Below are 12,016 nucleotides of genomic sequence, written 5' to 3'. Positions count from 1 at the left end.
AACTCCATATGTTGAATTTAGAAATCCTAGGATTTTAACGTTAAAGTTAAACGACGAGCGTTCACAAATGTGTATATAGCTGTGTGGTACTTGGTATGTAAATTTTCACTCGGGGTCAATAGCTGTGTGGTACTTGGTATGTAAATTTTCACTCGGGGTCAATAGCTGTGTGGTACTTGGTATGTAAATTTTCACTCGGGGTCAATAGCTGTGTGGTACTTGGTATGTAAATTTTCACTCGGGGTCAAAGACAATATGGACGGTTTGCGTTACTGTAATGTTGTACTTATTCTTTACACCAGAGAATGATGGAATGTTGTAAATAGTCTACAGTTATAACATCAAATTAATGAAGAATTACAACAATATCAATTTGAAAGTATGACCTATTATAATCTCTCTATAGTGTACTGTATTATGAAATTATTGTCTATTAATTTGTAATATCTGTATCTAATTATCACTGCATGTAATAATGTTTTATCAATAAAAAGAGTGATTGTCAAACAAATTAACACATTTCATATCGTTTTATGGAAAATAACATGATACTACAATTACACTGCAGGGTTGTTATACAACGTAACTAGCAGAGTAACTAATTACCCAAGTAACTGGGAATCAAGGTTATATCATGTGGGAATAAATATGGAGGCACATTTGAATGGATATATCAGTAAATATAAAATATGTTGACAGCTTGTTGGAAAAGTCTTCATACAATCTCGTTGACAAAGTTTGCTGTAAAACAGATCAGACGCTTGGTAAGTAGTACGAGAGAGAGAGAGAGAGAGAGAGAGAGAGAGAGAGAGAGAGAGAGAGAGAGAGAGAGAGAGAGAGAGAGAGAGAGAGAGAGAGGGGGGGGGGAGAGAGAGCGAGAGAGAGAGAGAGAGAGAGAGAGGGAGGGAGAAAGAGAGAGAGAGAGAGAGAGAGAGAGAGGGGGGTTATTTCTTCATTTTTCTACCGTCTTTTAACTTGTTTTGCTTTATCACGACAGTATGATAATGATATTCAAAGCAACATGAAAATACGAAAACTGTACGATTCGAGAAGCAATTTTAGGAAGATTTGCGGTGCCCTCTACGAAAAGAGCACACAAGACAACAAAACAAGACTAAAACAATAAGAACTATAATAACACCAATAATTCTACTCAAATCAATCACATCCCAAGCTATCATCTGCAATAGATCTTAGTTTCCACCATTTCTCAAAGGAAAACATGACAAGAAATCGTCTTTTGGTGTAACCAATATTTGTTTTATTTCTATATCTAACGCCACTTTCATTCCAGTATGATAATTATTGAAATATGTATTAATACAACTGTACATCCTGTAGCTTCTCATTCTAAGAATCATACAAGTTCAGAGAAGGCTGGATCAAAAATTCTTCTCAAGGGCTGATAACTAAATAATCATCTTCCGACCACAGGGGGCGGGCTTCGATATATACTTTTCTTCCAATGTCTCGAGGGTATAACGTACAAGTCATATGGACGTTTAAGGAAGCAAGTAAGCCACGGACTATATTATTCATTGAAAAGTTAGTATGTAAATAATAGACCGAACAGACACCATGTTCGACGCCATATATTCACTATTTTTAATATTTGATATAACTAAAAGGTGGGTTTCGTAAAAGTTATTGTATAAAGCTGGAAATTTAGGCTGCACAATTGACGGGTCTTTTGCAATTCTGAAACATGTAAATTAACAAAGGTAAGTAGACAAAAAGCCAAATCTAGAAACTTAAGGAAATATATCTTAACTAGCAACTATTGTGGCTTTAACAAGTAAACTAAATTTTCTATAAATTTAAACAGTACTTTCGAAAATACGCTAGTTTTTTAAAATACTAAATATCGGAAGTCAACTACAACTAACATAACTCGAAAGACTAAATTTGTGCACCAATATCAAAATAGTATATACATCCTCACAACATGTACACATCGCATACTGTATCACGTGACCTTTTACTGTATGTTTAATTTGTTATTAAATGGTGTATGATAGTGTGTATGATATCCAGGCTGTCAATTGGAAGCACAGGGGCACGTATTATTGCTTAGATTTCCGTTTTCTTAAGAAAATATCGTATGAATCCTGCTGCTACAAATGCATCAATCTCTATATTAGTAGAAATATTCTCTTTCTCCTTACAGGTAGGAATATATAGTCAAAAGGTTGTTATATTTAGTCTGTAGACCTGGAAAACAATAATCTATGAAATATTACATGCCCCTAAGGGCTACTGCTATTAATCGCGAAAAGACATTTTTTAAAGACTGCCAAAAGTCCTTTCCTGAGATCCTGTTAATTGGATAATCCTACAGACATGTAGCAAAGTGTTATGTTGACTACTCTTCAGAATATTATAAATTCCACACGTTACAGGTAATACTTTAATTTTCAGGTACAGGACTCGGAAAAACACCTAAACTGTTCAAGCCTGTGTACTAAAACAAATGAACAGTAGACATCAAAGAATATAACTTGTCTCGATATATTCTCTATTATTTCTAATCACAACACCAACAAGTTTGTTTTCACGTTAGCTTACTGTGCTACCATCTATACACAGCAGTAACTGTTGTACTTTAATATCTCTACCTCGATACTTGTCAATATTACATTCTGTGGGTGGTGATTTGTCCCTTAAACTTATTGTGCAAACATTTGTATGCACTGTTTCCTACCGCTGTTAACTACGACAACATTTCCAAATGGTTTGTCATTAGGGACCGGACAGAATTTACGGCAGAGGGGGGGCCTGGGGAGAAATTGGGGGGGCCATGAAAAAAATGGGAGGCTTGAAGGGGGGGCCATGAAAATTCTCATGGTTTGAAAGGGGGGGCCGCGAAATATTTTGTCATTGAAAAAAATTAATATGTTAGAAAATTTAGCATTGCATGAGATAGCACTTGATATCGCCTTTAATATTGAATGTCTACACTTTCATTTATGTATTAAAATGGAAGTGTGTACGTTTGTATTTAGTGAAGCATAAAAACACTACTCAAGATTAATTTGATACACCCTTAATTACTCTTATATACTCCAAGTTGTTCACACACACAACGGCACACACACATATGTATACATACATACATACATACATACATACATACATACATACATACATACATACATACATACATACATTTTAGCACTGTGGAAACAGGTTCAGTGTGTAATTACCATCAAGGATACATTACAGGTCCTAATATATATATATATGGTAATATACTAGCATAGGACCTGTAATTTATGTGTTTAAAAAGTGACCTTTTGGTGAAAAATGTAAATACAAAAACGTCTGGCCAGATTAATTTAGATAGGTGTTTTATTTCTTTCCTTGACACTATTCTTGAGTTTCACTCTCAGACTCACTAGAGTCTGAAGATATGAGGCAAGACTTGTCTTTCTTTCTATCTAAAACCAGTGAAATTAAACTATTTCCCTCCTCAGCATCATCAAATGCATCTATCTGTACTAAATATTGTAAAGCATTTAGATGTCTGCGTGGTGTTAAGTGTTTTTTCATCAGTGACATGAAGTCACAAATGTCTTACATTTACAGGTGTATTGGTAATGCATTTGGTGTAGGAAAGTGAAAGCTGCATAAAATCCTTAGTTTGCTAGCACTTCATGACATCACAAATGTCTGACATTAGATAGTTATTGTGTTATGAGTATAAATAGATATTTGAATACACGATGTAGGTGATGTGATGTTCTTAGATACTCCCCACAAATGTCCCCACTACAGTTTTTCACAAATCACGCATGTGAATGTGTGTTTAACTCTGTGTCTGTGTTTCTGTGTATGTATCAGTGAATGACAGTTAAAACCACCACATCAAATGCCTTGGTATTAAGTGATGACTACTTATGGTGTCTAGTTGGGAAATGCACAAGATTATACCACATGTGTATGATTACATGTATGGTCAAAATGTTTTATTTTGTTTTGTTTTCTAAAAAACTTCCTCTACAACTACTAAGTTGTTTGGGCTGAAATAGTAACATAATAGTAGTACCAAAAGAAATATTACAGTTGTGCTACAGTAACAACAAAAATTGTACTCTTTTTAGTTATTGTAGGGGGCAGAATATTGAGCACTTTTTTCTTTTCTTTTTTTTTTGGGGGGGGGGCCATGAAATTTTTATACTTTTGAAAGGGGGGGCTGTGAAATTTTGGTCACAGTGGATGGGGGGGCCAGGAAAAAAAACAAGTCAGAGATAATTTCTCCCCAGGCCCCCCCCTGCCGTAAATTCTGTCCGGTCCCTTAGTGACGTATACACCAGTTGGACTACTGCACTGATTGTCATCACTGTCAATACGACAGATAAATTCACCATCTGGAGTAAATTTCAACACTCTGTTGTTATTACCCTGGTCGCAGACATACACATTACTGGCACTGTCTAAGGCCAATCCAGTCGGGTAATTCATCTGCCCATCCCCTGAGCCATGACTACCAAAGGAGTACAGATACTGACCATCGGAGTTGAAAACTTGGATTCTGTTATTCCAGCAATCCGTTACAAAAACTTTGCCATCCTGAACAATCTTGATATCAAATGGATGGTAGAGCTGACCTTGGCCTTGACCTTGAGTGCCAAACGTCTTGTAGAGGTTTCCATCTTGATTGTATATATGTATGCAATGACCACTGTAGTCTACGACGTAAACCATTCCGCTCCGAGGACTAATGGCGATTCCATACGGGTCTTCCAAGACACCCTCACCAAAGCATCTCATGACGTGACCATTTTCGTCATGAACAATAACCTGGTTATTTCCACGATCAGTGGTAAATATATCGCCACTCTCTGCCTGCACTGAATAGACTGGAGAAACCGTGTACGAGATGTTACTGAGCTTGATTATAGTATTTGGTTGGCCCTCTGTTGTGAATGTCTGAAATCTGTGATTGTCTCGATCACATACTTGCAAACGTCCATCCCTAGTTGGGCGAATACCCCCAGCATTTTTGAGTGACCCTAAGCCACTTCCCTTGTTGCCAACCTGCCAAAGTAAACCTTTCCGTGGAATAACATCAATACAAACTGGAGACCCTTGCACAGCCTTTTGACGTACAGATGCTGACAGTTCGTGTTTTCCACAGACATTTCCACGTGCTTTCAGTGTCCATGTTCCATCATCATTCTTCTTCACTTCTGCATCTTCTATGCTTTCACCGGGTTTCTTTATACTCGCCTCAACCATACTCGTGTTAGTTTTTGTTTTCATTTGTGGTGTCTCTGTTGCCATAGTAACGCTAATACATTCATCGACTCTGACAAATTCTGGGACGTTGGTTAACTTGTAGTTTTCGGCATGTGTCTGTAGTATACCCACACTTGTTGCATCACAGAGATGATTAAATGGTAAGAACTCCAAATAGTCATTTTCTATCGGATCTGCTTTAGTCTCCACACTTAGCAACACTTCTACTTGTGCAGAGATGTCTGTCTTGGCAACCATCAGCTGACTGGCATTTCCATATTGCATCACGTTATTGGTATATTCTCTTGTGTAGGACATGTCGTTTTCAGCGCCATTTAGCTCTTTCAGCTGTGCGTCCAAATTCATCTTCCTATCACCATACTCCTCTTTTAGTTCTCTCAGTAATGTATCGCCACTTTGTTGTATCAAACGGGTTACTTTATCTATCGTCTTTTGGATGTGGTCTTTGATCTGCTCTTTCTCTCTAAGGTAACCTTCCTCAAGTGCTTCTTCAACAACTTTGACCGCAGTTTGACTTTGCTTTGCTTCAATTTCTTTAACTTCCAACTGCCCTATCACTTGATCACATTTCGTTGAGTATTCTAATGCTGCTTCTTGCAAGTGTCTGTATTTATGTGTAGTCAGTGGATGGTCCAAAACAGTACATTTTATACAGATTACTTTATCACAAGTATCACAGAAAACTTCAACTGGATTGTCAGTATGACTTGTACAGTACAATGGCGTTTGAACTGAGGCGAGGTCATTCAACTTAGCAGACTGGAACTCTTCCAAGGTCATGAGATAGTGTGATCTAGTAGCAGGGAATCGACGATGTGAACGAGCACAAATTTTACACATATCAAAACCACAATCTACACAGTGTTTTACAGGTTCTCCCTCCTGACATCCCTCACATTTCCTTGCATTATCTGACCCTTCGTCTTGTTTTCTGATTATTTCAGTCAATTCACTTAGAAACAAATCAGTAGGAATACCTGCAACGCCAGCCTCTGGTAGTTGGAAGGAACGTCGACATGTTGAGCATAGTACATGTGTCACATCATCACCACCACGTTTCTCCAACTGCGTTACCAAACACGACTCGCAAAAGTTGTGTAAACATGGTAGACGTTTAGGGGTTTTGTATTGCTCCAAACAAATGCCACAAAAGAGCAGCGTTTTGTTCATTTTCTCAGGAAACGTAGCCAATGTTGACGACATACTGATTTCTCTGTTGCCTGTCCAGGGATAGATATTTGATGGGGATTATGATCTAATTCCATGAATTCCCAAGATGTGAAGTGAATTCCTCCCACTAGGGAACAGTGATTACTTATGACCGGAGTGGGACAGGATGTCAGAAACTCGTGTTGAGCGTACTTAAAGTTCCATGCTAAGTTTTTTCATCTTCTGGGTGAACATTTTTTTAAATTATATCCCTTAAAGCAGAGGAACAAAAGTGCAAATAGTGTCAAACCCTCTGTCACTATTAAAAATCACAGATGACAACATGTGTGTGTGTGTGTGTGTGTGTGTGTGTGTGTGTGTGTATGTGTGTGTGTCTCTCTCTCTGTCACTATTAAAAATCACAGATGACAACATGTGTGTGTGTGTGTGTGTCTCTCTCTCTCTCTCTCTCTCTCTCTCTCTCTCTCTCTCTCTCTCTCTCTCTCTCTCTCTCTCATACAAGAATATCCGAGATTCCGTCATGTCTAAGTGCTACATTTCTTATAAACATTAAATACGCTTTAAAGTTATTCAAGTACTAGCAACTGCGTCATCGAAATATATGTCGGTAATCTGGATCCGTTTCTCACAGTTTCATCTAAGTTGTGCAATAAGAACAAAGTATGTGACAGACACTCCCATGACCTGGAATGGAATGATATCATAGAATTAGTTCTAAAATATAATTATTAATTTATATATATTTATAACACTTCAATTGAAACTTAGTAATCAGATCATTTTGAGTATTCAGTCAGAGCCTATTGTGTTCCTATAAACAGACTGACCGAGTCTATCTGGATTTAGTGTGTTTGTTTGTTTGACTTTTGTTTTGTTGAAAACGTATGGCTGACATATGCACGATCGAGGCGACATGATCTAAACTGTCATGAATTTTGTGTCAAATGACGTAATTGTCGTGGTTCGTCAACTGAAAGAGCGGGATAAGTACCTCACGATGACGTCATACAGGTAAGCTTAAGAACTGAACTTTGAGGGCTTACCCGACATTATTTCACTTCCGTACATTTCTTACAAGCTTGTATATCTGTGAATTATAAATAAAAATCTTTCGGCCCATTAATCATTATATTATCGTTTTCCCCCATATGTTGTGCATATGTATTGTTAACATGATTTTTCCATTATTGAAACGTGAAGTGAATATATAATGTACTTGAAACAAATCTATTACCCAATACAGATTACATTTCCAATAAATACGTTTGCTATCATAACCTACCATCAACCATCAATACGTTCAATATAATATCTGATAAGTTTCAATGGCCTCTTATGACATTCAAGAAATCATCGTTGGATCGTACTTTGCTTTTGGACGTTGAAAACCAAGAGGCGTAATACTTACTGTAAGTATGAAACCTTTGGTTACGTATATCATATTGCATAAGGAGAAAGCGATGGGGTGACCATTCAACTTTAATACGAATAATGTCAGCTGTAAAAGATGAACAATTCTGCATGTATTATAAATACTTGAAAATATTTGCTTATCATCTCAAAGTAAAATACACAAAAATTTAGCTTAATTTGTGTTACATTCAGTTATTGACTGATTTGTATGCAACCGCCCGTGAGAAGTTATGATTGTTAAAAGGGGGTAATTGATCATATCATCAGCTCGACAATGTTTACTCCAATTTTTTCAGGATTAAGTTGATTGTGGACATGATAAAAGTAACCTTTACAACACTTTACATCTACCTAGTCGGAAATTTTTTCCAGAATGTAATCAAAATTTTAAAATTAAACTTCTCGCTTCTTTCAAATGAATTTAAATGATGTATTTTGTAATCCTTACCTCTGTCATCTCCATGCCATCGGGGTTGGAGTCTAGGGTTACATTGTGTATATCATATACAGCGTCATGGGCCTAAGGATAGATGGCAAATTGATATAAATAGGTAACAGAAAGACGAACAGGATGATGACAGTGGTGTGCAAGAACAGGAACATTGGATGAAGTAAGCCTATATCAGGACATTTGAAGTAGGAAACAGCAACTCGATTATTAGAAATCAAAACGAGAACAGCTATTAAAAAAAGGAAGACTGTATGTAATAAATATACATATGTATTTATGATCAAAACCGATCGTTTGGCAATTAAGTTGAGGTTGGTTTTTTTAGTTGATAGATAATACGTATAATAGTAAGTTGACCTCAAAGCTGTATACGTAATTAAGGAATGTCTCCCTATCCGAGCTGAAACTACTGTCTATTCAACAACCATAGGGTTGTGTTCAGCAGTAAAAGTATAGTGTTATCAAGCAAGTAAAACAAAACCATAATTTGTCAAATGATCGTTTATATCATCATAGATATATTTATATTACACACAGTCATCTGATGAAGTCTAGTTTTATATCAGAAATATAACAATTGTTCTGAAGTTAGAATATTGGGTTCTCTTCAGACTAACCATTCTATTAATAAAAACAGTTTGAACACATACAGTGAAAACTTTAATTCTCACGAGCTACAGCTCAAAAATAACATATCATCCCCAGAGTCCACAGTACACCTAATAACCATGACGTGAAAACTGTCACCGTTTCAACTTCTTGGTTTGATGTCGTAAACAACAGTGTGTAGATGATAAACCAAGACAGTGGTAAACTGGTAGCAAAGGAAAAAAGGAGGTAAAAACGAAAACCTCTTATCACCGAGCTGCACAAGATTTGCTAAGTGCTGGTGTGGCATTCTGAATTTGCCAATGTCCTCACTGAAAGATCGTCCATTTTCAATTCTCTTGCCAAGTTGACGATTGAAGTTGACAAACTGTTTATTTATAAGGTAACAAAACTGGACGAACATTAACGAAGGGAAAATCCATGCTGCCACTTGGAAATGAGTGATAAGCAAATGGAATACCATACATTCTGCAGGGAAAGGCGAGTAACAGATGTTGGTGTAATTACGCGCTCTGGAAGTACCATGCAACATTCATAACAGAGAAATGTTGCAAACCACCGTACATAATGTGAACTGATACACAGTTGTACAAATATCGCGTGAAACTTAGCAAAATAAGAAGTAATAAAATAATGCCAATGAATATATTAGACGCAAATTGGAAAAACACCTCGAATTGGATGAAATCTTTGTGGAAAGAAACTGTCCGTTATGACACAAACCGAAAAGTGCCAATACACGGAATAAAGGTTGCCAACTTTCACGGAGATCGTCTCTGGTGTTACTGTAAGTCTTAGGTTGACATATGAATACGATGGAACACTTTCTGAGTAGAATTGTTGAAATCATCGGCTGTAATCACAGCAAACGGGTTATTATGCTCAGTCGACATACTGTTCATCCGCAGAGATACGTCGCGTTGGAAGCACTGTAGGGTTTTGGCAACCGACCAAACTGTGCCTTTCTACTAACAATACGGCTGAACATCATACGATTGAACCTTAAGACGTTTTGTAACTAGCTCTCGATAAGTGTCGTCATAATTATTTCCGTAGGAAATGTGTTTTCAAACATTCATAATCAAGTGCTTCTATACAATTGTAGCCATATACTGATAATTTTGTGTTTCATGTCATCCCCAAACATACAATGAATCGTGATGGAATATGTCTAATTATTATTATTAGACTTTATTTAAACTCGATAAACTGTTGAGCATTCCATATTTTAACAACATTATATCTAAAACTCTTCTTAAAAATCTATGTTCTGTGTTTTTGGAATTATAGTCCATCCCTTGGTTTCAGCACGTATACTTCTAAAAACATTGGGATAATTTATAGCCAGGCTATTCTGGACTTTGTACATTAAAACGACTTCATTGTAAGTGATTCGTTTTCTAAAACAAAGCCATTGTAGAGAATCAAATAAAACATTGTCAGGTGTATCGAAATCAGAGTCTAATATAAGAGTACTCTTGCAACAGCATTCTGTCAGTCTTTCAATAAATGTGTGTTACGTTTGAGGTGATGTAATTTAAAAATTACTTTACTACATATAGTGCTCACTTGTTTTTCCCAGGTCAGTGTATCATCAATATTTACATCCAGGAGATTTTCATTTGAAGCACATTCTAACTTAGTATTGTCATATGTAACATTGATAGAATTATTGGTTCTCGCTCTTTTTAGATGTCCCTATAAACATCATCATAAAATGGCAAGATTTTTAATGTAGTTGCTGGAAAGTTGAAACTATGAAATTTCCATGTAATGATCATTTGATTATTTTAACCGTATGTTCCTTTTGTATCTGTAGATTGGATTGTTACTTACGGAAGTTCAGATTTACACTGCCATGGTAGACACGAAACAAAAATATGAATTAGACTGCGTGACATGGCATGTCTTAGTGTCAATGTCAACAGTGTGTTAGGAACAGAAAATGCAGGGATGCCAAGCAGATTGTACGTTTGAATAACGTCGCACAATAACCATCTGAAACAAATCACGGTCACACAAATGACAACACAACACAACACAACACAACGTTACAATTAAACCAAACAACTTATTTAATCGTCTTGATGATAAATCAATTAAATTAATACAAGAATATGAAAGTTTTATGATGGTATAATCGTAAACTAGTGTATCCTTGCTCATGCGTACACATGTGATATCATAATATCGATTCCCAATCACCTGAAGGAAATGAAACGAGAAAATATGACTTCGCATTTTATGTCAATAGATGACACAGCAATCTGGAAATTGAATATTCACATAAGTTCCTATCCTTACCTTATTATTCTAAACTCCCTTAAGCTTCATTTACTAATATATCAATTGCCTGTCTTTTGAAAGTGTAAGCTAACTCTGCAAGAATCTTCCCTAACATTTTAGTTCTGAGAATTTTATCGTAATGTAGATTCAACTATAATATACAAATACAATTTAAAAAAGACTTTTAGCGTTGTATAATATGAATAGCCATATGATTCCGACATTTACTAGTTATTGCATTATAATACACATACATCCTTCATTGATTGGCGTAGACTGTGTCATGTGGCAGGCCTTGGGGAAATAGTTGCTACAAACAACCCTCTGTGTAATAGATGTCTACTAGTGACCTCATCCAGGCAATAATTTTATATTATTGCAATCATTTGTGGAAAGTGTTCTCAAGGTATGGCCCAAGTATCTTACAATGCCTAATGTCATAATTCCATCTGTAGGGCACTGTCGCTTTAACTTTGAACTAAGATGCTTCTTTATATAGCAATGGCATCAATCAGCAGGATAGTTCTAGATTTGAAGTTTTCATTCTCATATCTCGTGAACGTTGGTTTATATTTCAGGTCTTTTAGTACAACTAACCCTCCTTGCTTTGTCAATCAGAGAAAGGCCAATACCGAACAGAGGCAGACCTATGTGCACGTGTGTGATGTACAGTGGTTAAGGTGTTGGTAATTTCATTTTGATTTGATACTGGAAACAGATTGAAAGGTATGATTATCTGGTTTCATAACAATTACTTATAGTATAACGTTAACACATTCCATGCACACTAGAAATAACCATAAACGTCATAGAGGAATTAACTTCATG

At 36.3% G+C, this 12,016-nt stretch overlaps 1 protein-coding gene across 1 annotated transcript; it reads right to left on the bottom strand.

The window, feature by feature from the left end:
* Positions 1-2,407: 2,407 nt before the first annotated feature.
* Positions 2,408-6,462, bottom strand: LOC144446478 (E3 ubiquitin-protein ligase TRIM45-like). The gene is made up of 2 exons (XM_078136250.1): positions 4,309-6,462; positions 2,408-2,461 (listed from the first exon to the last, which is right to left on the bottom strand). The coding sequence occupies exons 1-2, from the start codon at positions 6,460-6,462 to the stop codon at positions 2,408-2,410; spliced, it is 2,208 nt and encodes a 735-aa protein (XP_077992376.1).
* Positions 6,463-12,016: the final 5,554 nt, after the last annotated feature.

This window comes from Glandiceps talaboti, chromosome 2, assembly GCF_964340395.1.
Source record: "Glandiceps talaboti chromosome 2, keGlaTala1.1, whole genome shotgun sequence".
Taxonomy (NCBI): domain Eukaryota; kingdom Metazoa; phylum Hemichordata; class Enteropneusta; family Spengelidae; genus Glandiceps; species Glandiceps talaboti.
Note: the sequence above shows the minus strand (reverse complement) of the source record. Positions and strands in the feature narration are given on the sequence as shown.

Coding starts and splice junctions, on each gene's coding strand:
- LOC144446478 (XM_078136250.1), bottom strand. CDS start 6,462: ATGTCGTCAACATTGGCTACGTTTCCTGAGAAAATGAACAAAACGCTG. Junction 2,462..4,308: donor AGTGCAGTAGTCCAACTGGT/GTATACGTCACT, acceptor CATTTGTTTTAG/TACACAGGCTTGAACAGTTT.